General features: G+C 36.9%; 1 protein-coding gene across 1 annotated transcript in view; it reads left to right on the top strand.

Annotated features, from left to right (window-relative positions):
• The window catches only part of SPAG17 (sperm associated antigen 17), a 91,806-nt gene that overhangs the window by 6,116 nt on the left and 58,074 nt on the right, over positions 1-27,616 (top strand). Inside the window, exons 4-14 of the mRNA XM_069784734.1 lie at positions 8,818-8,949; positions 12,738-12,945; positions 17,239-17,433; positions 18,590-18,771; positions 20,061-20,216; positions 20,926-21,007; positions 21,369-21,487; positions 22,396-22,533; positions 22,617-22,730; positions 24,188-24,338; positions 26,005-26,235. Coding sequence (XP_069640835.1) covers positions 8,818-8,949; positions 12,738-12,945; positions 17,239-17,433; positions 18,590-18,771; positions 20,061-20,216; positions 20,926-21,007; positions 21,369-21,487; positions 22,396-22,533; positions 22,617-22,730; positions 24,188-24,338; positions 26,005-26,235 — 1,708 coding nt within the window. The remainder of the gene's footprint in view (positions 1-8,817; positions 8,950-12,737; positions 12,946-17,238; positions 17,434-18,589; positions 18,772-20,060; positions 20,217-20,925; positions 21,008-21,368; positions 21,488-22,395; positions 22,534-22,616; positions 22,731-24,187; positions 24,339-26,004; positions 26,236-27,616) is intronic.

Genomic DNA, 27,616 nt, shown 5'->3' with positions numbered 1-27,616 from the left:
TATTCTTTTTTTGAAAAGGCCACCTTTTTTTTTTTTCCCCAAAAAGAACAAAATTGAATTTGTAATAATTATTTTACCCTCCCTTTATTTGTTGTTCATTGAATCCTCCCTTAGGACATTAAGGAAATAATACCAGCCCCTCTGTTATTCTGCAATGATCAGCATTACACTGCCAGTACTTAAAATACTTATGTTATTCTAGTTTCCCTTTTTTAAGCGTTGGTGTGACATCAGCTTGCTTTCTTTACTTTAAAACTGCCCTTGTTCTCCAAGAGTCGGTTAAAGTCAATATTCACCATCTAAAGAGCTCCTCAGCTACCTGTTTTTAACACTTCTTTGATTATATTGTCTATGTCTGGGTTTTGGTATGCTTAGCTTTAAAAGCTGCCTTTTTGCAACTTTCTGTTGATACAGTTGGAAATAACTGCTTATTAATGAAGTGATACAACCATGTTATCTGCTGGTTTTCCGAATATAGAGCAGAATAATCACTGATTAACCCTACTTTTCCTGCATCTTTATGTTTCCATTTAATACCAGACCAGTGCCATGTTAATGATATTTTTTTTCCTGATACAGTTAAAAAAAAATAATCTTTTGTTGTCCTTATCTCTGCAGGCATCTGTTGTCTTTCTCTTATTTTTCTTGCTTTTCTTCCTTAAATCTGAAATAGTGAGGACTTTTAAATCGGGCTATCCGGGATCTTGTTACCCATCTGATTGCACTGAATTATCTCTGTTTGATTCTTGCATGTGACAAGCAAGCAAACATTAGCTTGCACATCAACATGCTGGAACTGTTAATATTTAAACAGAAGAGAATATAGAATTTTGATGACAAATTGTTCTGCTTCTTGCCATAGCTGGCTGAACACAGGACCTGTTTGATTCTCCTGTTGACTTGCTTCCAGATCTGCATGGCAAACGGTTTTCATACAAAACCTCACTTTATTTACCTCCTTGCTAACAGGGAAGTAGTATCAATGCAGATATTTCAAACTTCTGGACTGATAAAAGCAGAAGTGCCAGTTTTACTGTCTGAGTCAAAATAGGTAACAGCCAACCCATATCACCAGACATATTGAGATATCAACCTAGTTGTGCCATTTCCACAAACAAGCCAGAGACCCCCAAATTAAATCCTTCTACTGCCAAGCATAATATGCACAGTTTTGCTATTAAAATCCAGTTCAGTTGAGTGCTTGCATATAAATCTTAATTAGTTCATGCTTTGTACAGCTCATTTTGAGGACTAAAAGGTTATTGGTTAGAAATGGAATCTTGCATTGTTTTAAAATTATTTACATGGTACATGGGCTCTTTAGTTTGTTTTTTTCTCTAAGATTGTGCTGTCAGAATCCTTGGGAAATTGTGTAACGTTCACAGTACTTCTTGCCTTAATAGGCAATAGGCTGTAGCAGAGACAGAAGGATCCTTGCGTTTTCTAGGTATAAGTGAGACAGATTCCTCTCCTGTCATTCCAATACAAAATACATAACCCAAGATATTAAGAACTTTTGTAGGACAGCAAAACATAACAATCAACAAGCTGAAGGGGAAAAAAATGGAATTAATTTAGCCAGGAAGCAGTGGATTTAAAGCAGTCTTTAAGCATTTCTGTGAATTAATGCTTTGCTAGAAGGGTGTACAATGTAGACTTAAGATTAGGGTTGTTGCTGGTAAGACTATTTGAAGTGCTGGTCATGGCATGATGTAAAGAGAAGGTCCACTTTAGATTGGAACTGAGCATGTAGTTCCTGGGATAGGTGCTCTTACTCTATTATGAATTTCTTTATATATAGGTATATATTGTATTATATATCATTGTATGATACATAATTATACCGTATATAGTTATATAATAGATATATTTTAAATATATATTTAAAAGTCTGTGTGCATGTGCATAATTATTCAAAACTATCTTCTATTACTTACCCCAATGGCATGAATTTTGTTCAAGAAACCAGTTAAGAATAGCTATTCTATTTCTAAATAAATTTTATATCCTCTCTTTGGTAGGTCTTGAATACCTCATACCTTTCTATTATCTTATACCTTTCTATTGTCTTATGTCCCTTTTTTAGACTCTCTTATCATCTCTAACAATATCTTCATCCCTTTTTCTAAATTCTCTCATCATTGTCTCTAACAATATCTTCAGAAAAAAAAAGGGGGAGGGGGGGAAGAGGGCAGCACTAGGGACAAGGAGTATGCGTTCATTTTGTGTTAAGGACGTTATAGTAAATTCCTAGGGCAGAAAAATCAAAAGTTTTGGTTTTAGCTTGATGAGAAAACAGAACTCTTAATGTCACAGACATAATGCTTATGGCAAGGAATATTTTCACGCAAGAAGTACAAGTTGTGTGGCATCTGGAGGAGAGCAAAGACTTGTAGCCAGGATATGTGTCACTGAAGAAAAAAGTTTCGGAAATAATGCTAGTCAGGAGTATTTTTAAGGAAGCCTTTTGGTTTCTTGTGGAAACATATAATTAAAGGTGACATATTTTTGTGGAAGTGTATAGATTTTGACAAAATGCTATCAGAAAGATTGTGGTCAAGAATAGGCCTTCTCAAAAGTAGAGACAGTCGTATTAAAACCCAACCTTCTCAGTCTAAAAATGTATGTCAATAGAATTCTATTTTGCAATAAAAGTTAGAAGATGTTGTTTTCATTCCACTGTAGAGCAAAATTAATTTTAAAAGTTGTTGTAAAATGGAACAGCTCAGGAGCCAAAACTTTTCTGATGTCATTGTTATGATGAGAGGGTTTGACAGTAGAAACAACTTTGGCAGCCGTGCTGAATGGTCAGAAGGATAGAAAGATTTAATTTTATTTTTCATTCCAGTACAGAGCAAAACAAATACTGCAGTCTTAAATGTCATAATAAAATGGAACAGTTCTCCAGTCACCCTTTGTCAAGTGCTATTGTGTGCATGCAAGTTAAGACAATTTTATTGCAGAAGGACTTGGCCCTTACACTGTATAGATATGCAGAAGATTAATGCTCAAGAAACAGTTGGGAACTGTTGTTAAATGAAGATGCTTTTCAGGGAGGTACTGGCTCCAGGAAAGGGTAAGAGACTTTAAATCCTGCTGTGGGCACTATCTACTCCTCTGTTGTCAACTCTGTTGTATCTGTTACTAAGCTCCTACCAGGTACATTGTAGTACAGAATATAGTATGTTTTGTAAATGATCCCAGTGCATGAGGTGGTACATTTACCTGAGATATTTATTGTTTTGTCTTCTGAGGAGAGTTTAACTGCTCTGCTTCCTGGGTCCAAGTATTTAGGCCAGTTTACTTAAAAGGATGCTAAGGAAAAAAATTGTTAGCTTAGCTTAGGTTTAGGAAGTTTCACAACTCCCATTGGTCTTCAGCAATTTGTGAATATCAATATGAATGAGCCTTATGGAAGACTACCAGTGTCTGTGTATTAGCTGAGGGCAGATTTACCCCCATCTTTATCTCACAGGAGACCGTTACAAGCAATTCAGATTGCTGCCAACTGAATAGGGACAATTTATGTCTGTGCCAAACTATTCCAAACAGACACTGTCACACCCCAGGCCAAAAATCTTTGGCATCTTCGGATGAACTGCAAACTTGGGTTATCCACATTCCTCCTAGATAATGTTAAGGTAGTCCAAGATTTTCTATGTCTTGAAGATTTTACTAGAACTCACTGAGAAGAAGCTACATGAGCTTCTACTCGTCCTGTTCACCTTAATTCTTACTTCATAATGCCTTTCAGTGGTGAACTTTGTAGTGCTTGCTAGATTGCTTGGATAGACAATTGCCTTGCTAGCACCAGTATCCAAGAGAGTAGAATATCATTGTCAAATGCCTTCTCATAACTTGGCCAAATGGAAACAAAAGAAAATATCCTGACAAAAGAAAAGGCATTCAGCTGGGTTCAGCTGCCTTTCCAGAACAGCAAAGATCTTCCCTAGTTCTACGTTCTGTATGCCTGTCCACTACAGATGTCTTAATGACTTAGGTCATCCTAGTGGCATTAGAGGTGCGTGTGTGTGATGAGGTAAATAGTTCTAAGCCTCAGATAACAGCAAAGGGATTTTTATTTCAAATATAGGAAACCCATGCCACCTAAAAAAGAATAAAATATTACCCAGCGTAAAGACATACCATCGTGTCTTTGCATCAGCCTTTGCCATCATCAGAGCATCTGATGCCACTGTGTGATCAATAGTGGCCTGTGTAGTCCTTTGAGTTATCACATTATATGCCTTCCATTTGGGATTTATGTATTCCATGAGACTGAACTGTTGTTGCTATAACCCAATCAGTCCTAGCTCTTGTATGAGCTCTTTAATAAAGCCAAGGTGAAAAGTCATCCTAATTTTTATGTAATGTATTTTCTCATTTTTACTTAAATTAGGTTATTCACCTGTTTGTATTTCCCTTAAAACATTATTTAAGTACTTGTAACGCTACGACACATATGCTGTACACATGTCTTAGTTCTCATTCTGCATTGCTGAGATTAAACCAGTTAAGGTATGCCCTCAGGTTGCACATTTTCTGTAGAGAGAGGTTTAAAGAACAGACCTTCTTACAAGGGGTATTTCTAACTAGGTTTCTGCTAACCAGATCAAGCTGTATTGTGATTTGGCAAAAACCAGACTGGCTCGTATGAGTGACAACATGTTTTTCTAGGGCACAAGCAGCCATTGCTGCTGCTTTGAGAAATGTTCTCACAATAGAAAAGTAGATATTTAGTACATGAACAGCATATGTATTTGCTCAGTATTGCTCAATAGTGAAAGTGTCCTGTTCTTATTTTAGTAGGTTTGTTTGAAAAGGACCCTGAGGGGGGCAAAAGGAGTCATCGAATCCACTTCAGTTTTTTTTAATTCTCTAGAATACATGTTGGTAGAGTCTTCACTGATTAATGAAGCTAATTCATTAGCTTAGCTTAAGTTTTACAGTCTAACTTGTGGATACATAAGCTGTAAATGATGCTCTGTTCAGATATGCAGTTGATTTACTGATTTATGAGAGTCCTTAAGCTCAGTTTGAATTGTGAGTCATTAATTCAACAGTGAAGGATAATGATTAAGCAGGTGATCTTTTGACATCATAGTTGGGAAGAGGTTCTGAGAGGAAAAATGAAATTAGGTGAATGGTCTGATAGTAGAGACTAAATTGCATTTCAACACACTGCAGGTGTGATCTGAAAGAAGTTGTTTCAGTTAGCTCAGTGCCTTCCTGGTATTCTTTCAAAATGATTGATTGTAGTATGCTATAGTCAATGAAATGACATCAGCAGATTCAGAAATATTTAACAGTATGTGTAAAGAAGTCTTCTTTGGACAAAAGAAATTTGTCAGTATGACACATGCAGCTTTTGTTCCCTAGTCTTTCTTGAAAGCTGCTTGTGAGGAATTCATGATACTGATGGCAGATTGTAATAAGTGAAGTTAGCTTTTTTTTTTTTCCCCTTCTTTTCTTAGCTTGCTCAGGAAAATTTGAACAGTAAATAATAACTTGGTTGGTATGTATAATCTATCTAGCCTCTTGACTGGAGGCTCTCCTGCTTCAAATGGACTTCAACTGTGTCAGCTGCTAAGGGATTTGAATGACTGAGGACTTCCTCTCAGAACCCTTATGTTTCTTTTAGGAAGTCTGAGGTATATGTGATGGCCTGGTTTTCTCACAGTTTCAGGAACAAGAGGGAAGACAGGGCTTTAGAAAGCTCACCCTGGATATGGGAGAACTACACTACGAAATGGGCTGACCACTGTTCACAGCAAGTGATGCTACTGCTTCCAAGTAGTGAGAAAGCTATGAAAGTTGATAAAGCAATTTATCACTTTGAAAGCTTTTCTGATTATGATTTAGCAGCCGCAATGATTCTGTATATTGAAAAGGAGGCATTTCAAAGAAAGATACCATAAAGACTCTGGCTTTAAATATTTCCCTAACTTTTAAGACCCATCTCCTACCTCAATGGCACTGGCATCTTCCAGTAGTATAGTGTCACTTACAAGCACTCATGCAGCATTTGACTGGCTTGAAATACATGCCCTTTGCACCAGGCAGCTCGATCTCTGCATGGTTCAGACTGCCACCATATGAGATCAAATACTGCATTGCTGAAGCCTTTCTGCACTTTGCAAATGTGACCCCTGCTGTGTGAGGAATGCTAAGTTTCCTCTTCCTTTAAAGGAAAAGAGGCCCTACCTAACTGAGTTGGTCCATCCAAGTTTCCGTGGTTTCTCACATAAGAAAAAGGTCATCACTGGTGGGATGAGGTATAACTGATCTGAAATGAATCCACTTCATAGTATCCAAAAAAATTCCTTCTATACTCCTACCAAGTCTTTGTCTTCAGCTTTTTTTTCTTATTGAGGCTCTGTGGATTCTTAACTGTTTATGCCAGGTGCCTGCATAACTCACAGGACCACAGATGACATAAACATGCATAAGTGTAATAAATCTAATTTCTTTTATCTACTGTACATGGATTGGTCTATGTTCTGTCTTTAAACTAGCAGTGATGAAGGATTGTTTTTTATTTCCTTATGTATAAAGCAGATTTTACATTGCTGTATGAAAAACTATTTGCTTGCTTTGTATTGCCAAATGTAGTGTGCTCATTTTATCTTGGTCTTATTCGTCTGACCTCTCTCCACAGTCATGGAATGTACTTCTGTTAAATAGTTTGGTTTATACTTCTGTAATGCCTCACATAAGAAAATTTGTTCTTCCCACCCACTCAGAGTTGTCCAGCTCACTATAGACCTTGGACAAGTCTCTTAATTTCTGCATTCTCTATCTACAGAATAGGAATAATCATGATGCATTGCTTTTGACTGGTAAAATGCTTTGAAATTCTCGGGAAGAATGGGTTGTAAAAGAGTCGAAGCATTCCTTCCTTCTTCCATGAGCAATAAATCAGTGACTGCCATCCAGCCGGGTTACTATATATACAGTTTTCAGGAATCCTTCCAGAATCCCTCTGTTTCCCCACTATTGTGTTTCAAGAAATGTGCAACTCATCTAGATTAGGCAATTGGGAAGCATCCCTTTCCATAGGCTGTTAACACCACTTCTGCAAAAGAAACCTATATGAGAATTTTTCTCTCCAAGGGAAATTACTGTGATATTTCTACCAAAGCGTCTTTCTTTCAGAGCACAGATTTGCTTAGCTAGCTCTGGGTGACTATTTTTTGTTGGAATAGCTAGTAGTTTCTAGTGTGCCTACTGTCTATGGGAATTTTTAAGTCTGTTCTTAACATATCCTTGATTTTTCTGCTGTGACTCTGAAGTCAGTGTGAGTCTTTCCAGAAGCCTTCTATGGTTGGCTTGTTGAGATAGTGACCAGTAAGTAGTCTGAATACAAAAGATGTAAAGCAGAACTGATGTTAACCATGACATGCTTTCCTATGTGTATGTCAAGGAGATCACTAGGTTTATTAGTGTTGGAGGGGTAGGATTGTTTTGGGAGGGTTTATAAATGCAAATATTTTGGTTGTTTTTTCTCCCTGTTACATGATTCAGAAAAATCTGAATTTTAAGAGATTTCTTTTTCTGTACCTTGCTTTCATTTGTATAAAACAATAATTCGGCATATAATAGTCTGGATTCCATTTTGGCTTTGTTTTATTCAGAGAAGCATTTTTAGTGGCTATGTTTGCTTACCTAGGTTTTACTTGAGAGGTGAAACTTTCTAAGCTGGGCAAGAAGCTATGAAAGCTCAAAGCTAATGGTGGTGGTTGCATTAGACAAGACACAGTTCAGTGACATGCAGTGTGCACCTTCATTGTCTGAACGTTAGCAAGCAAAATTGACACCATATGTGCCCAACTGTAATTGCTCCAAGAGGGGAAAAGAGAAACATGTCAGAACATTTGAGTAACACCTAATTCAGCCCATGGTTATAAATAAAGCTGATGGTTGCTTAAAAACAAAAGTAGGAAAATATTATGGTTATATTATTCCTCAACAGCGCTTCCTACATAGGTGAACTTTATTACAGAGACAACACAAGTGAAAAGAAACATATAACAACTTTTTATGGTATTTTTACGTTATTTTATTTTTTTCGCAGTAAATAAAGTGGTTATGAGGCTCCAAGGAAAACGGCCCAGATGTTAGTGAGTTGTATGAAATTTAGTGGAAACAAGCTGTAAAAAACATAGTCATAAAACAGCCTGTCAATGCCACACATCTGGACAATGCAGCTGTATGTTCCCGCTGCTGTCATCACCCTAAGAAAACTCAATAGCCTTATTTCACCCCAATTAGGCTGCATACCAACAGAATCGGAATTACACAGGGAGGGGGTATATTTTCACCAAGACAGACCCTCTCAAATTCCCTTCAAGGAGTTTTTATCTTTCATTCAGGGCTAGTGCCTCAGACACTAGTCACTTTGTAAACACTACTCCAAACTACTCCCCTTGATTTGCTATCTGTTAAATGCTTTTTAATTTATTACTTTATAATAAGTAGTTGCTTAATGTTGCTTCTTTGTTTGAAACCTAAAAAAATTACATTTTACTGTGAGAACTGTGTGTCTGTTGACCTTTACATAAATCATAGAAGTTTTCTCCATTCTAGTTTTATCTCACACTATAGCAGATATAACTTCATTTGAGGTCTTAGGAACCAAAGAATAGCTATGCGTCTTACTGATGTGTTGTTTTTCTGAAAGGGTGGCCATTTTGACCCACACATTGTACAATGTGCGATAGCACTTCCTCATTTCAGCATGCAAAATATGTGTCAAATGCAATATTAAAACTATACAAGTAACAGTTATTTGGGGGGGGGGGCGGGGTGTCTTTGCAGGTGATAGAAGTAGCCAAAGCCATTCTGGATCGTGGTGAAGAAATTCCTGTAACACTAACTGGAAAGCTGTTGAAATTTCAACTGCTTTGTCGCAAACAGAAGGACCTTCAGAGAAGAGCAGCTGAAAAGAAGGTACTGTAGTATGCCTTATGGAGGAGGATGCTTAATTAACTTTATGAAGACACGTCTATTCTAGTGCTGTTTCCATAAATTCAGCTTTCTCCTCATGCTTAACTTCCTAGATCTGTTACTGAAGAGAAATGTAAATAGACATTTATCCTTTTAAGTTAATTAGGTTTTGGGGAAGAAGCCTGCAATTACTCAAATGCAGGCGAGACAAGGGAGAAAAAAGAAAAAAATATTGTGGCAGAACTCTTTGCTAGAATGAGAAGTAGTAATGTCTTAGCTGAGTCTTAGGACCAATAGAAAATAGAGCTAGGAACTGGCTTCATCTGAGCGTATCTCTGCTGAAGTAAAGGTAGGAGAGATTATTACTTGAAAGGTATCAAAGTTAGATGCAGAGCAGCACTATGAAGAAGTTACTATCATGAATCACCTCTCTGGAGGAAATTTGGAGAAGTTACCTCTTCCATCCTCCAGCACTATGGCAGGATAAAATTTACATGAACTATTCCTGGCAGATGTTTGTTGAACCTCTTCTTAAAACCTTCCACTGCTGTGCTTTCGCTTTTCTACAGCAATCAGTATTACTGCTCAACTATCTCTGCAATGTACCCATTTGGAAAAGGTTTCTAACCTTACCAACCCCGCTCTAATTTAAACCCGTTACTGCTTCACTTCTCACTGTGTATGGGGACAACAGTTCTTAACCTCCATTCTGCAGAAATCTATTACATATTTAACTAAACAACCCCAAATATGTGTCATGGTTTCTAGTTTTTGATTATGCTTGTTCCTTTCCTCTGAACTCTTTCCAGATAGTTCATATCTTGAAGTCTGCTTCTCAGAATTGGGTACCACATTTCCCAGTGTTCCCAAAACTCGCTTCCACATATTCTCAAGATGGTCACTACTAGCTCCAAGATTGCCTCAGACAGATTGCTTAGGTGTTCCAGGAGGAATTTCACAATTCTTGCACAGAATCGCAATCAGATCAGACCTCTTAATTGCTTTTTAACCTCTGTAATTTAAAAAAAAAAGTTGTCAGATGTACATTTCAACAGCTTACTGAACAATTGATCTTTGCTATAGTCCTTTTCCAGCAAGCGTTCACGCAGCTGAAGACCATTATCAGAAAGTCATGTAATTGCTGCAATAGTTTACCCTGTTAATTGATCAAAAACTATAATGTAAAATGTGATGACATGGAGACTTAAGCAGTCTATGCATGTAAAAGATGCAAGAAGAAAATGGTTTCATGGATTTTGTGTAGTTGAAAAGTCTGTAAGTCTCTTTAGCAATAATTCTATTTGTGGGAATAATTGGTGGATGAAGTATAGCACACAAGTACAAGAACATGAAATGCTAGGTGATAAATTAAAGTTGTGTCCTGTTCCGATAGAAGTCAATTGCAAAATTGGTTAGCAAATGATAATGTAAGATAAAAATAGATGAAGAATCTGAGGAAAAAACCCAACATGTTTTCAATCTGAAGAGAAATTGAGAGGGTGAAGCTATAGAACAGTTTTTTATATAGTGAATGGAGAAAAAATGGCTTTACTCTTAGGTATCAGTCAATGCTGATAAGTAAACTGTAAAACAAGAATTTGAAGTTTAAAAATTAGGCACTTCAGTATTAAAAGGGAGCCTTTAGCTTTGATTTGGCAGGATTACTCCTGTAAATATAATTTTATTTCCCTGGAGGATCTGAGGATAGTTGGTATTGAAGGCTGAAGAATCTCTGGAACTTAGAATTTCTTCTCTGTTTTAGCCAAGCAATCTGGACAAAGTTGTCACCTCCTCTGGATTATATCTATATCAAAGCGTGGCAGGCGAACATGAGAGCAGCAGTTGAAGGACAAAAACAGAGTCAAGAATTTGGAGGGCTCCTGGCTATGAGGATGCTCTGCAGTACAGAGTGGGCAGAAACTGGCTTTTAATTTAGAATTCTAACTCTACATTGTCTGCCATAAAATTTTTAATCCTTTCCAACTAGGTTGTACAGTACACGTTCCATTGCCAACAACTCGCGGGTTGAAATCAGATTTTACAGTTCTCAGAAAGCCAACATAACTGGTGTCTATTCTAGAAAACAATGGACAGTTAATAGAATGGAATGGCAGAAGAAAAACAGCAAGTGAATAAACAAAAATAAACCATAATGAAATTTCTGTACTTCATTAGGAGCAGAAGCTTGTCATAAATTGACAGGAGTATGCGTTCAAATTAGTATGCAGAAGAGACGAAGTGTCTCAATTAGAAAACTGTCTGAGGTAGTAAGATTCCGTAATATGAAGCTTAAAATAACAAAATTACAGAATGTAAAGCTAATGGAAGATTAGAAACTCCGCAAAAAGCCGCACCTTATATGGAAGGAGAAATATGACATTGAGAGGAAAAGGAAAGAGTCCTAGAAAGGAGAGGCTTTAACTTCCTGAGGTATTAAGGTCAACTAGTGTTCTTTGTTGGAATCTTGGCAAGTTCAGGAATGTCTCTGCTTATTTGAGATTAATTACATAAAATGATGCAGATGCAATAGATAAAGCTGATTGTGAACTTTGTAGTCTGATGATTGTATCATCTGTTTTGATGTGTTCATCGGCTTAGAATTCAAAGTAGTACTATCAAAAACTTTGGTTTGAAATGTCCAAAGTGGGATAAATTTGAAAAAAAATAATGAAAGCATCCAAATCCCCCATTTCACAGCACAAATAGTTTCAAGAATCTCTTGAAAGCATTCCTAAATTTTACAGAAAGGGAATGTGTAAAGAAGGGAAAAGCAGGAAAAGATTTTCTGCTTTGGTTTTGAATTTGAACTAATCACAACTTCTGCAGCTGGAAAGTCTGCTTTTCCAGCTGGATCTAGGGAAAGCAACTGTGTAGAGTCAACTGCCCCATCTCATTTGCATGGAGAGCTTTTCTCATTGCTTTAATAGCCTTTAAAGTGACACCACCAGGATGGTAACAGTAAGTTAAGTTAATGTCATTTTATTATATTTAATTTAGCATTACAATCCTTAAATGTCATTCTTGCATAGTTAATGCGTAGTACTGCTGCTGGGTAGAAATAAAGTGGAGGCTTTCTTGCTCTTATAGCACCTTGCTTTACCTTAATATATTTTGGATTATTTTAATTTTAGACTGGCTCTGAGCTTTCTGGATTTATAGCGTGAGGTTTTGGGATACTTACAAAATCTTTTTTCATTCTTTACTCTTAAATTGCTGAGCAGAACTTAATGTAGGTGGTTTTGTTTGAAAATAATGAGAATGGCTGAGTAATATCCTGTGTGAAATGAGCACAAGACTCTTGGTTCTGGTTTATAGTAGGCAGATATTTACATCAAAGAAAAATAGTGCTGGTACCATTTTACACCATACTCAAGAGTGTTAACAGAGGTGCTAAAGAATTAACAGAAATTGAATTTTTGTCTTATTTCCCTTCAGTCCAGGGAAGGTTTCTGGCTGATGCAAGTGCTGTAGTGGCAGTAACCAAAGCACAGTGATTCTTTACTCGTCTTTCTACCAGAATGCATTTCATTAGTTTTGTAGGTATAATGTCTACCTACCTCTCACAGTTCCTTTTTAATGTGAAGTCTTAACACTATGATTTAGTAAGACTATAATAAACTGAATGGTGTGCTTGAGAAGGATAAAGCAGAGTGTTCAAGACATCAACATTATACTGGCTGAGAGGGAAAAGTATGCAAATAAAAAATTTGAATCATTAATATTTTACAGCAGTCTGCCCTTTGTTCTGCAGAAAGGCTATGATGAGAACTTAGTTTTTTTCATCTTGTCAGGCAGAAGAAGAGCAACAGAAGGAAAAAGATGGAGGGAAAGAGAAAACTAAACCTCCTGGCAAGAAGGAGAACCTCCTTAGTGCCAAGACAGCTGAGAAAGAAAGAAAAGGAAAAAAGACAGACATAGGTCCTCTAGCACCAGTCACTGTTAAAAAGGACACGCAATTGAAGCGACGGGGAGTAGTAGAAGAGGAAGACAAATACATTGGTATGTAAAAAATGTAGATATACTCCTGATAAACTTGCTAGAAATCTTGCAACCTAGCTTCTGAGTACTTTGTTTTGTTCTATGTTGAAAAGTCAAGATCTATTTGGCAATATTAAAGCATTGTCACTTTGCATTTGAAGAGGGCACTGTGTTCTGCTCAGTATTAGGATAGATTGTGCAGTCTAAGAAATAAAATACAGATGAGGTATATGTAGCATGTTGACATCAAAATGTTTTAGCATGTGTAAGACTAAAAGAAAGTGGCTAAACAAATCCTACAGAAAACCTTTCTTACAGAAAGATTTTGGAATAACTAAATGCATTTGTGTCAGTATCCAAAGGTGGCTTTCTCCTTGTATTTATAAAGTATAACAGAGCTGTCTACCATTGTCTGGGGATGAAGCCAGGTTCTGTACAAAGGGAGATGTGATTTCATTTGCTGTAAAAACATCTGGATAGAACTGAGACCTGAAGAAACCTACTGCAGAAATGAGCTATACGAGGTAAAGAATAATACACGAACTAGTGCCAAGAAAATCTTTATTCGTAATACATAGCACCCATGGTTACAAATTTCACTAGAACAAAAAAATATCAGAGAAAATGCATAGCTCTCCTCATTAGATCACAGTTATATTTCATTTGGACCATAGTATGTCTGAGCTGCATCAGCATAAACAGGATCTCTGCTGCTGCAGAAGCACTTGCTGATTTTTGGTTGCATTATGTGTACCTGCTATTCCCTAGTTGAACTGCTGCAGGCTTTCCTCTCTCTTTCATCAGACCTTCGTCTGCATCTCATTCGAGATCGATGGCACTCTTTAAACATCTAAAAAGCATCGGTCCAGGTGTTTAGAGCAAGTCTGCATCTTAACAAATCTGACGAAAGTACGCAAGAACAGAACGGTAGCTATGTGTACATAGCTCCTCATTTTTTCAGATAAGGCTTGGCTATAACATTCTTTTGATGATTTTAAGGTTTTTCAGGGCATGAAAGGAGAAGTGTTCAAAGAAACATTCATGCCTGTAAGAACCCAAGCTGAAGTCATGTAGCGAACTCATGCCATCTTACTAGAATTGGTACAGAATGTACAGTACAGAGTGGCTTTGAGTGGGTATTAATATGCTTCCACTAGGCCCCATAGAAACAACTTTATCAGCTCCAAAATTTTTGCTCCCTACTGCCCTGAGGGATGGGTGGAAAACATCAGGTACCTGTGTAAGATATCTATGCTTTGCTGCCTTGTTAGTCACAGTTAATGAGAAGACAAAGTAAGGAAAATACAAATTGTCTCCAGAAAGTAACAGCCATGAAAACTATCCTTGTTTAGTATGCTTAGTACCTTTATATTATGAACTACTAGCACTGCTGTTAAACTATGACATTATTCACTGGGATTTGTCTCATTAGTCCCAAAGATATTTACAAAATAACCATAGCTGCAGATTGCCTCAAAGGAGACGTTGTTGAGGTATTTTGTGCTTGGTCACTTCTGCTGTACTTAATTTTACAGTCATGACTGTACTGAGCTGAAGCCATTCTGAACAATTCACCTCATTCGTTGTCCACCCACACAGTTGGGCTTAATAATATACAAATTGATTGTGACTCATACAAAAAAAAATGTATTCAGTGGCTTGATTTCCAGTCTGAAGACAATAAGGAACTACCTAAAAATGGAAAAGGTGTTCTGACCTTGCTACTTCCTTTAGTCGTGCTGAGGAAGACAGTGAGGAGGAACCTATAGCCCTGAGAAGGACAGCACCCCTCAAACCCTTCACTCTCAGCTACAGGAAAAACATAACTGTTGTTTTATAGAGAGGTAATTGTTTCTTCATTCTTCCTGACAGTTCCACCTAGAAGTGCATACCAAGGGAAAATTGAGTCAAGTATTGCCAAAACTTCTGGAGACCATTCTAAATGAACATTAAGTGGGGTGAAACAACTGTGCCAGGATTTTCTGGTTTTCCTCGAGAACATGGCAATTAAGGTTCTCAAGAACCTGATGCTAAAGCTTTGGTTTGTGTCTTGGGACAAAGTGGTGCCAGCTCTGTTTCTCAGTGTCAAGAACATGTAGATCTACACAACTTTTCTACCAAGAATGTTGTACTTTACTTCAAAAATCTTGACGTGTATTCTGTATTTTACAAGAGTCTGAGCAGAAGACATGAAGAACCTTGGATGATCCTTAAAGTCGATACAGTGAAAATGTTTTCCAGCACTCTTGGCCACTCTTAATAGAATCATAGAATCATTTAGGTTGGAAAAGACCTTTGAGATCATCAAGTCCAACCATTATCCTAACACTGCCAAGTCCACCACTAAACCATGTCCCTAAGTGCCACATCTACACGTCTTTTAAATACCCCCAGGGATGGTGACTCAACCACTTCCCTGGGCAGCCTGTTCCAGTGCTTGGCAACCCTTTTGCTGAAGAAATTTTTCCTGATATCCAATCTAAACGTCCTCTGTTTATATTTGTTTTAATATAGCTGTATCAAGCAAAAAAAACTCAAAAAAGAAAAATGCCACAATTTCTACTCAACAGTAGTCTGAGCTATTGCTTATATAAGACCATGTCTTGAACTCAAAGACAATCTGTATCTGTTTCTGGTAGCTAACAGTCATTTTATCATTCATCCCTATTACATTATCACCTTTCTGCAATTGAATATTTCTGCTTTTGAGTAATCTTGAGATTACTTGCATTGATGTCTTTCATCATTTGAGTATGAACTAGTCACTGATTATTAGAACTGACTGATTATTATCAACTTGTCATCATAATTAGCATGACTGTAATTGTAACTGTTGAATGGCAGGCAGTCTTCAGCATATATGCATTGGAGTTTTTGGATCCCTGTAAGTCACTATGCAGAGACATCTGTCTTTTTTGTTAGAAATCATTAATGCTCAGTAATTGTACGTGCTCATGCTTTTTCTTCCTGCAGTAACTGAGGCATCAAAATATGTAGTTCGGTTTCAGTACTAGCAGTGATATAATGGACTAGTTTTCTTCTGGTTTTGATTTTGCTTTATGTAACGTATGTACTGGACTGTGGTGGCTGCTTCCTCAGTCAGTCTTTCTCCAAATTCCTAAGTTCTTTCATGTTTACCTAATGTTACAAGAAGAGGAGAGACAACCATGTTGCAACCTGCTGCTCCAGGCAGATGTCAGTGCCAAGCTACCTTTTTTTCTGCCCTTTTTTTCTCCCTTGGATGAACGAGTCCCGTGACCGGAGGAGCGGCTAAAGGACTTTTAAGTGTGTTGTGTTAGTAGGCATAAGAAAGAATCTTAATGATAAATAGAACATAAAACCGTGGGGGTTTTGTTAGTGCACGATAGTCTGCATTAATTGTATGTGTCCATAGTCAATGGAGAAATACAGGAGCTTCAGCAGGCAGTTTCTGTTGTCTTAGGATAAATAAACATGCTGGATGAACTAAATCACCTGATACCTGTCTGAATACCTGTATTTCTCCATGGGCCATAAAGGGAATCTGCGCAATTAACTTAGACTAGAGTCAAGCTTCTAAAGGGCTCATTTTTACTTACATAATGCTTAACCTTTTGCTTTGGTACTGAAAGGTTACTATGCACATTTCTACAGAATTAGTAAGCCCAAACAGAGCAGGCACTCAATGAAACTCCTCATCTGCACTTTAGGATGAATTTGGATGTGCCCTTTGCCAACTGAAAGGACTAGTGTGAGCTGGTATTACCAAGTGATGAGGATTTTGACAGGGAGTCCATCTAGCAAACATGAAACTGTTGGGCAGGGGGCAGTCAGCAGTGAGTCAGCTCATACCTGCAGCTAATCCTTCAGAATTATTACAGCTCATGTAATCTGTTATCTAAGATGCAGTAACTTACTCTGTGTCTGCTCCCTGGCCAGCTTTATGCAGGATGAAATAGGATAGATTAAACTACCATTAGAGCATGTGAGTATGTCCTGACACTAAATTCCTCGAGAAGCAATTACAGAAATGCTGCTGCAGCTAGCATTCTGGTTATAATCAGCTTCTCCAGTTTTTCTCCTGGTGCTTCTCCAAACAATTATTACTTCTGACTTCTATTCTTCCTGCTGAGTTCTAGGTGGTTTGCTACAGAAGACTTCAGTCTAATGCACATAATAGTTTGAAACTTATATGTAATTATCCCAATGAGGTTATAAAAGAATTTTTTTCTCTGACCTTAATTTGCATTATCCCTATATAGTCAAGAAAAAAATGGATTTTGTTAAGCTGTTGAATGTCCTTGCTCTAATCTGGTTTTGTTGTGTTTTGAACAGATGATGAACCAGATGATGGTGCCGATCATTACTTCATAATTTTGGATTTCCACAACCCTCAGCTGTTGCCTGTGATGTCCGAGCTTGGGATTAACATTTCAAGTGTAATTAGAATTTCTTCTGAGAATTATAAGCCGTTGCAGACATACTTGGAAGAAACTAAACTTCAGGGAGAATCTTTACTTTCACCTGAAGGTAATCTGGTCATAAGAACAAAATCTGTGTAGAAAGCAGACTATTTTATATCCAAGTAAAACTGTTCCTGCTGTGTTTTTCTCCCTCTCCCTGCCTTATGTTTGTGCATACTACCTGTGAGCAGCTGTGTTTGCCAGTGCAAAAATGGTATTGCCATTGTTTGTTTTCTAAGTTATTGTTCAGTCTCTCCTTGAACTAACAAGAACGTCTTATACCTACAGAATCTTTTGGCAGAGAATTCTCAGGTCTTCTACCCAGTTTCTAGAGTCACTTGATGAGACATATCTTCTGAATCATGATAAAACCATTTTATAAGTTAATTGGTAAACATTTCTGACGGCTGCTACAGGAGGCATATATAACTTGGAAAACCTTAAGGAAATCAGCATTTTTTAAGAGTCCACAGCCTCGCTGAGTTGTGTTGTTTCAAACCCGTCAGGCCACTGGAATTACACGAGTGAGGTATTTGGCCTTCATACTTAGGTTTTAGAAGTGATGAGCACCCATAAGTCCAAATGAAAGCAAGTCACTTCAGGTTTAGTGTCCTTACATCTCTTAAATTAGGCTATAAAAAGTATGTTTGATCTTAGATTCCAGAGTGTGATTGTGAGGTTGGCATTAAGAGAGAACTTTTTTTTTTTCCACTGTAGCTAGAGCATCTTTGAAAATCAATCATTACTATGCAGTAAAAATGGAAACCATACAACTTCTACGCTTACTTTTCACAGTCATACTGTACCTTAATCTCCTTTTGCCCCAATTTTCACACCAATAAAATTGTGATAATAAGACTTGCTTACCCTATACTTAAAGAACAGATTTGCCAAGGTATGTGCTGGCAGCTTTGGAAAAGTGCGACCTGGGATTTTTATATTTCCTAGGTTTCAAACATTCACTGCTGCAATTTAGTTCGGTGGGGGAAGGTAGGGGTGTGGTTTTGTTTTTATTTTTTTTTTTTTTCTGAAAGAACTACCACGTTTTACTGAGGCTTTGTCTTCCTGGAGTTTTTTGATTCTGAAGTTGGCTGTCAGATTTTTGCTGAGACTCTGAGGATGGGAATGTTTTAACAGTTCTTACAGAAGGCTAATATATGATTTGTGCTTTGTGTAGAAGGGAGACGTTGTACGATGATTGATCTAATGCTTATAAATTTTAGTTGTAGAAGCAGAGAAAAGAAAGAAAGATGAAGCTATCAAAGACCTGGAAACATTTTGGAAATACCTGGAGCCAGTTCTGAACAGTGGAAAGCATGAATCACGTCTCTTTGATGTTGCCAGACTTCATCACCTAGTTAAGGAGAGTGCCTTTCCCCCTGATTGGTCTGACAGAGAAATGCTGGTCAGTAGATTCTGCTTTCACAATGCATGGCATGCTTTGGCATTTGTAAGATTTAAGACCGATTTAGAAATGACAGGAATTTTAGCTTAGTCTTCTATGAAGCAGAACCAGAGTAGTTAGTATATTTGTAATCTTGAACAAAAATCATTTCCTACATATCCAACAAGTTTATTCAGCATGTATTCACAAGGAGTCCTTTGAATAAAAATACGTGACTTGCAGTTTCTTAATATTGCAGGCCACAGCAGCAGAGTTTTAAAACAGTTTGAGGTATTAAATTTATTCAGCATCTTTACATAGACCCAATTTGGATCTCATTAGAGAGTCAGATGTCCATGTCAAATAACACAAAAATTGTATTTATGTCCTCATAACAGCAGGTCTACTTACTGTATCTCAGAACAGTCACACGAGAACAAATTAAAATGAATGCAAGAATGCTTTTTGAGACAAGATGTTGTTTTAGCATACCCAGTACCTCTTCTTTTTGTCCAACCCAAAACATGGCTCTGGCTTACTACTCATTATAGCCTGCTGAGTCAGGACTATTACTGGGCACTGCAAGAGAATGTGAACCATTAGAAATTTTTCCAGCCTAGGTTCTCAAGTATAGTGAGGTAAAAGGGTCCAGTATTTTTCAATCCACAATGGCAACAGTAAAAAGTATAAACTGCTAAAGCAAAATAAAGCAACATGCCATAATTTAACCTACTGTATTTGTGGTCTATGTTATTAGGGTTAAAGGACAGACTACATCTTCCTAACACTTATTTATAGTACACTAAATCCTATATATAGACAATCTGGTGAGCTAGGAAGTACCCTTGATCTTGAAGGGATCAGAACCGAGTTTGGCTAAATCCACAGTGGTTTCCAAGGCATTCACTAAAAATGCCTCAATTGGTGAAACATGTAGGCTTGCTACTTTATAACTTTACTTGTCATTACACTCTTGATCTTATCTTAAAATATGATGCCTATTTTGGGAAATAAGTTTATCTTGTATATCTTCCCCATAATCACATTTGATAGGGGACTGTTGCTACTTGTGAATATCCTGTGAGCAGATATATTATAGCTGAAATAAAAGAAAAATGATCTGTCACTGAAGCGTTTCATCAGGTTGTAATTGTAATTTCACATTCTTCTCTATCTCTTCAGCAGAGCTCTAAAGAAGATTTTTAAACAGTTGTAGATCTGCTGGTTAGAGAGCTAATAACTCAAGTGGCTAAGTTACATGACACTTTTGTATGCAAACTTCATCCTTTGTATCTGATTTTCTGTCACAGCTTGCATTTGGCACTGCACTGTTTGAGAACATTGCTTGTTTAATGTATGACTGCCTGGACTGGAGAAGACAGCATTGTAACTACTTGGAAAACACCAAGTTTATTAATGTGTCTGCATTATCAGGGAGCAAATCGGCACAACCATTTGCAACTGAGGCAAGGATCCTTCTCGTCTTGTAGAGAATAACTAGTATAGGCTAGAATTGCCTGTCTTTAATTCTGCACACAAAAATTCACGTTGGGCCATCACTCCATGTGTAATTTTCTGTGAATGAAATTGGGATTTTTGCCTTCAGCATTTAAAACCTCAAAAATGGAAAAAAGTTGCCAAGCATTGGGGAAACAGAAAAAGGAAAATTTGAAGGATCATACAGGCATAAAGTATCACAGGTGTAAAAATCCCTTAAATAGCTTCTGATGACATCTTGTGTCTGCAAAATCAATATACCTGCACAGAGCTAGTATGTCTTCTTGCACATATGTGAACTATAAAAAAAAAAGTTATTAGTTCTATGCAAGATCAGTTTCTTTATTTTGTTCATGGTAGGCAAAAGCTTAAGTGGGCAGAAGAAAGTGGCGTTTTAGGACATGTACTAGTAGCAGGGGAAAAAATGGGCTTACTCCATCTGTAGCAGTACTACAGAATGCTCATTTAAAACATTCATAAAACTACATTCTTACTGTCTTGTTCCATTCAGAGTTAGGTGGGATTTCCCTCCCCTAATACCAGCCATTTAAAAGTTTAGCATCTAGTCTAGGGTAAGTAACTAAAGCTAAATGAAAATAATTTTTCCCATGTATTTGTGCAATCCTCATTTGTTCTACTGTTTCTGAGGGTTTTTTATCTTTCTTTTTGTTCCTTTAGGTGCAACCAGCGTCACAGCTTACAGCTTCAAAGAAAAAAGGGCAAGCAGAAGAAATTCTGCCAACAGTAATTTTGTCACAGGGTATGTCTAAGGGATTAAAGCACTCATCTGTAGCTGTTAACTCTGTCATACAATTCATTCATCTGATAGCACAAATCCTTGAAGTATTTGCACAGTAAGCTGAAGATATGATTTGATGTTGAGAGTCGTTTCTTGGTGAATACATTGTGAAAGTCTCTGGAAGCTGCAGTGGTGATAACTAAGTTCTTAAGAAAAACACTTTTTCTATCTGTTCCTAGTCACAGTCAGATTTAAGAGCTCTATGATAATGTATTTTGTTAGTCTTTTTTAAGAAAAACTGTCTGAAGGTTGAACTGGTTGGTAATATAAATAGGCGTTTCTGAAGACATCGGTCTTAATGTTTTATCTCTTATTACAACAGAGGAAGAAGCTTCTTTTTTGGCTACTTCTGTGGACATGAGGTATTACAATGACTTGCTTAGTCAGATTCCTGAGGAATACTTTTCTGTACCCTTAATGCTGAACTGCATGTTGGAACAGGTGGGAATATGCTCTTTATAATTTGTGTGGCTAATTCAGCTTAGACGTGGTATAATGAATTGATCAAAGATCAATAAATCCATCTGTTTCAGCCTAAAATAAGAGACTGTGCATGGAGGCACCGACCAAGGAGGTTCATTACAAAGGAATCACAAATCAGAAGTGACATCTTTGGTTTTCTTCTATATTGTGCACTTACCCTGTACATACAGTGTTATTCCAAAATTATTTTTTCAAGACTACAGATCCAATATAATCAAATGAGGAAAAAGCTGTAATTTCTTAGCTAAGTCAATAACAAGTTTTCATGTCCTGCAACAATTTTTTTGACACTGAACTTCTACTGTTTTACTCAGTACAAAGGTCTTAGGGCAAGCCTAACATTAAAGTGGCATGTATCGATGCTAGTGCTAGACAGATCTGACTTCTGTTGAGTTCAGACACAATCTATGAGTTAGCAGAGACCTACAGTATGATTTGGAAATCCTCCTTTTAGAAATAAAATTTCAGCACAGTCTTATTTTTTTTTTACTTTTTACAATTTAGTCTGAAAATAGACTCAGGCAAAAATACCCAAAATAAGGTCCAACACCTGATACACAATCAGTTTTTAATTATCTGTGTTCATTAACAATTCTTAACATTTCAAGTTGAAAGTATTTTTCTTCTCATCCTTCCAAAAGTAAATAATAGGAGAAAACATTGAATTCTGTTTTCCATAATCTTTGTTTGGGGCAGGAACTAACACGGAGAATTGCATTATTACTACTTGTGGAAAAAACCCCACTGTTTTGTTTCCCAACAAAATTTATGGATGTTTAGCTTATAGCAAGATCTGCTTGGTAGTTTTCATGAAGTTAAGCAGCATTCACACTGTAATGAAAGCTAACATATATCATGTTTGCCAGGTTATTGCAAGTGAAGAAGGCCTTACACCACCTAGTCTGGTGGTACCAGAGCCTCGGGCAGATGGGCTACATCATACCATTGCAGATCATATAGCCTCTCTCCTTCCTTCTCTTTCACTTCCTGAGAGTGAAAAAAAGGTTTGTGTTGTCTTTTGTTCATTTCCTAAAATGACAAAATAAATCTGATGATTGGAGTTTAATACATCTTTCTTTTTTAACAGAATCTATATGACTACTTTTCTCCTAAATACAGTGAAAAAAAGACTGTCACCCCCAAGTACCCTCTCTTATTTAACTACCATGATACCCTGGCTCAACGGTTGCACCTGCTGAAGGTATAGTGCTACCTATCATATATAAACAGTTCAAAAGTCCTCAGGCAGTGAATACTCAATGCACTAGAAAGGATGGAGTGGTGTTTTTACAAAGCAGAACAGTATAGCTTAGATTTTGCCTACTGAGACATGCTAATGTGTTTAAGAAGCAGCAATGAGTTACTGCTACTGACAGAGCACACATCACAAACATAGAGCATGATACTGATTTCAGTGATCTGTTTGCATTATTAATAAGAATGTTTAGCCTTTGGCATAGATAAGAGATATTACAGAACTCAGTTGATTTACTGTAGTCAAACACTGATGAAACTGGAAAATGAGTTACTAACTTGATAATGGTGATTTAGCATGTAGACTTAGATTAAATACTAAGATGTAGAGAAGTGTAAGAAAAGATACAGAGATTGTTAGTGAACACAAGAAGTGTATTTGGGATGGCTAAATAGTTGGAGCATAGTGTATAACCAAGGCATTGCCAAATTCTAACAGAGGCAGAAAGGTTCAGAGACTGCAGGGTTTGGATTATTGCGAAGTAACAGTTCCCAGACTTTCTGAACCAAAAGAACACTGTGAATTTCTCATTTTTTTCCAAAGCCAAGGTGTAATTTTACTGTTAAACTTTGAAAATACTCTGAAGGTAATACAACTGATAATACAGTTCTAGATTTCACAGCTGAGGTATGTCTGCCTGGCGTGGCTTCATGAATTACAAATTGTCTGTGGAATACTTTGACAACCATTGATTAAGACAGTATTCAGTAACAAATTGAGCTTGACACATTGGAGGTATTCAAGCAGAAGGCAGGACTTGAGTAATCATCGAGAGAGATGCTCTTAGCAGGCATACGCTTGATGTATATGAGGTACTTGCTGAAGAGGAAATTCAGGATGTAGCACAATGTTTGAGGAGTGGATAGAGGAAAAAGATTTGGAAGATAACGGTCCAAGAAAAAGGTACCGCAAGTGCGTAATACTGAAAAGAGCGAAGCTGAAAGATACCAGTAAGTCTCAAAAGACAAATCCTTAAATATATAGGGATGCTGCTGTCACAGACTGATCAATGAGTTTACAGGCTTCATTGCTATGAGAAGTAGCACAGACCAGCTGAAAGATACGTGGAAGGTACCTGCTGCCTGTCTGAATAGATCAGTACATATTTCTGTATTCCAGAATTTTTTAGTTTAGCTAGCACAGGCAAATATCTTCTAACAAGTGTCTGTTGTTATGCTGTCACTTACTCTCTTACGTATCTCATTTTTTCTGCCTGAAACATCTGACACCATGATTCAAAAACACACTGTGAGCACATGCTCAAATTTAAGTTTATGTCCAACTGACTTAAGCACATGCTTATGTCTTTTGCTATAAAAAGACTTCTTTATTCAAACCTAATTTTTAGAAATCCACTGGTGCAAAAGTTTACTTTAACTGTGGTACTTTGGTTTTTGTTCCAGGTCCAGGAGAACTTAAATCCAGAAAAGATTGAACGTGAAATGATGCATAAACTGCCTCTTACAGAACTTATACATTTCACCCTTCCTTCAACTGAAAACAACACTAAACGCTTGGCCAGAGTTCACGAGCTCATGCATTATTGTACCAGTGGTAAAGTGATTTTCTTTTTCATTGATATAACTCCAATTTTTTTTCTTCTGGTTGATGATCCTCTTAAATAGCAGGAATTTCAGGACAAGTTTTTTCAGCTGCCTAAAACCTTTGCTGAATTTCCCATTTTCACATACTTGCTTATACCTTAGCCTACTATACAAGTTCTTAACTTTAGACCTCGGTTTCACGGTTAATGAGAAAGGCTATATGAGTATTAAATATTGCATGACTAAGAGCTGGAAGTATGTTAGAACTCATTTATTTATTTATATTCACAAACATACAAACACTTACTAAATCTGAGGAAAAAAAATACTAGTACAAATTGCTGTTTTGATCCTAGGACATAGAATGCATTTCAGGAGATGCTGATGTAAACTGTATGGTTAATTACCAACACCCTTTTGGTGGAGGAGCACATGTATCTTAGGTAGAAGAATTTTATTGGACAATAAATGGCTTTCAGAATGTATTCTGTATAAACTTTTGGTGTTAATAATGAAATGGCTTCTGTAATAGTCCCTTTATCAAACCAAGAATACATTCACTTCTTCAACCATAATCACTTCTGCAGCTACCTTTTCTTGGAGTGTGCATGCCACCATGACGTACACTGTGTAACAATCCCAAAGACTACATAAATACCCTTAGGTAGTTTCAAAAGTTTACTCTAGTCTACTAAGAAATACAAACATCCAAATCCCTTTGGTTACATTTATGCCATTGTATAAGGCACAGGATTTGAAGGTACTTTCCCAGCTATTCAGTCCTGAAATCCCTTGTGTTGGATTAATTTACACTCGCTGCATTGTTTCTAGTTGTTGGTATGTTCATTTTGGACACTGAGCTATTAAGGTATTCTGTAGTGCTGTAGCATTCCAGTTGATGGGTATCAAATTTGATGGTCTTCACTGGACCATACTATGCTGCCAAACTCTCCCAACTGTTAACTTAGCTAGCAATGTCTTCACTTTTATCAAAAAGGTGATTCATTTGAGAAGGAGATGATATATCCAACATTTTCAAGATGTTTGACATGCTTGGGTGTGTAACTGCCATGAAGAGAAAACATTTCAAACTGAAGACACTCTTTGTGTGATTTGGGCACTGAACTACCTGTCTTAAAATTCAGTCCTTCTCTTGATTATCATTGTTACATGGGCACCAATGCATACAACCATAAATAGGATTTATTATTGCCTTTGCACCTTGCATGATTCTGTGTAAATTATGTATAAAACTTTGTCTGAAGAGAAAAAAATATTTGATGCTTGGTTTGAGGAGCTACAGATAAAAAAGTTCATGATAATGGAAGCCTTTTCATGAACTGAAAATAACTAGTTGTTAACTGGTTTGGTAAGGTCTACTCAGTATTTTAAAATCAACATCATTTATATAAAGTTAATGAGCCAGGAGGTATTCAGATGTAGGAAGCACTTCATTTAAGATGGATTAATGGTTAGGCATATCATTTTGCAATTTGGAAGCATTCAACTTTGAATGCAGTGTAAAATGTAGCTCACATAATTTGATCCAATACCGTTAAGGAAATTGTTGTTGGCTTCTGCAGAGTTGCCAAGAACAATATACTTAAATAGTCTTCTATTTATCTTCTACTGAGCCATAAGGACATTTTCAGTTAATGATTGTAATTCTTTTATAGAACTTCTGAGTTGGGCTGAAGTAGAAAGAGCCTTCAGAGTGTTTACTTTTGAAAGCCTGAGGCTGACTGGGCTGAGTGACTCTGGTCTCCTGGAGAGCTCTGGATCTATGGTTGGAGGTGATTCTGAAGTGTCTTATATCCCTTGGGATAATCCAGCCAGGTTTGCAAGACAGCTGAGACAACTCTTCCTTATGGAAAAGAAGCTTAATGGGAAATCTCCAAGAGGTTCTGGTAAAAACCTTTCTGTTTACATTACTCCTGAAGAATTTGAATCCACTATTTATTTTACCATACCATTTGCTATTGCAGGGCTGTGATTTTTCTTCCTTGTACAAATCACTGAATTTTCAAGTATTGTATAGTCTGTACATTGAGTATGTGTGTAGGAATCCTAGATAAGGACAAAAGGTAGCGATTTTGTGTGACAACATTAATAGTTTATTTAAGGAACTCTTTATATCTGTAGAAAAGTACATACTAGAAAACTGTTTTATTGTTTATGACATCAAATATATTTTATAGACATAAAATACTTTTTTGAATACAGGCTCTTGTGAGTTATGATGGCAGCCTTGACAAAGGCAGTGGCAACCACAGAGTGAAATCAAAAGTGATGTATGAGGTTAATTAGATGATTACTAGTGAATGAGTATTAGAAAATGCGAAGAATATATAACTTACACATGAGGACTCTGGAAAGCGATATTAAAAAGTTGAAAATTAAAAAAAGGTGTGCTATATGTTGTAATTACACATGCATACATACCTTTTCCTTTTACATTTTTTTTCTTCCAGGCTTTCCTCCTTTTTCACATACAGGTTAATCCAGTGTAGAGTTTTGACATTCAAAATTTTAGGCCAAATTCAGAAGTAACAGGGAAAGAGGAACATATCTATTAGGTGTTGAAGAAAGTGAGACCAATGAAAATAAATCAGAATAAGGCTAATGTGGTAGAACTGATGTTGTAAGGTAGAAGTTTAAACATCCAGTTTTCATAGTCACATTAGATTCTCTCTGTATTTGGCCAGAAATATGTGAGAACCCTCAGGTTAAAATCAAAAAATGTCTGAGCTATGTCTCAGCTTCATCAGCTTCTCTTACTTCTCTTCCAGTCTGTGCAATTCGTGTATCTTTAGCAGGTTACTATGTGGCATTTGAGCCATTATAACTATCTCATTCACATTGAAATGGGAACATTTTAGAGAGCAGGAAAAGAGATGGAGAAGACCTCTTGTAGACAATGCAGAGTGAATTTTCTGGAAGTTTTACATTTTCTCCTACAGATTCTAACATAATGAAAAATTGTTCTGATTAAAGGAGCAGTGTTGGCCAAGAATCAACATTAAAAACAAGTGATTATTTTTCCGGGATGCAAGAAAAGTAGAAATTAGGTCAGTTTAAGCAGCTATACCTTTAGGTTCGTGATGTTGCCCGTGCTTTCCTAATATAGAAGTCCAGGCAACCAGCTTAGATGGGATCCTTTCCTTAGGAGGTTGGAGCAGACAAAATTGTATCCTGCTTATGTGCCTCTCTCCTGAATTTTGGGAACCTGTTTTGGGTGTTAGTTTATTCTACTTGTATAGTTGTCACAATACTAAATATTGCAGTTAC

Source organism: Haliaeetus albicilla, chromosome 6, assembly GCF_947461875.1.
Source record: "Haliaeetus albicilla chromosome 6, bHalAlb1.1, whole genome shotgun sequence".
NCBI lineage: Eukaryota > Metazoa > Chordata > Aves > Accipitriformes > Accipitridae > Haliaeetus > Haliaeetus albicilla.
This window is presented reverse-complemented; position numbering and strand designations above follow the sequence as displayed.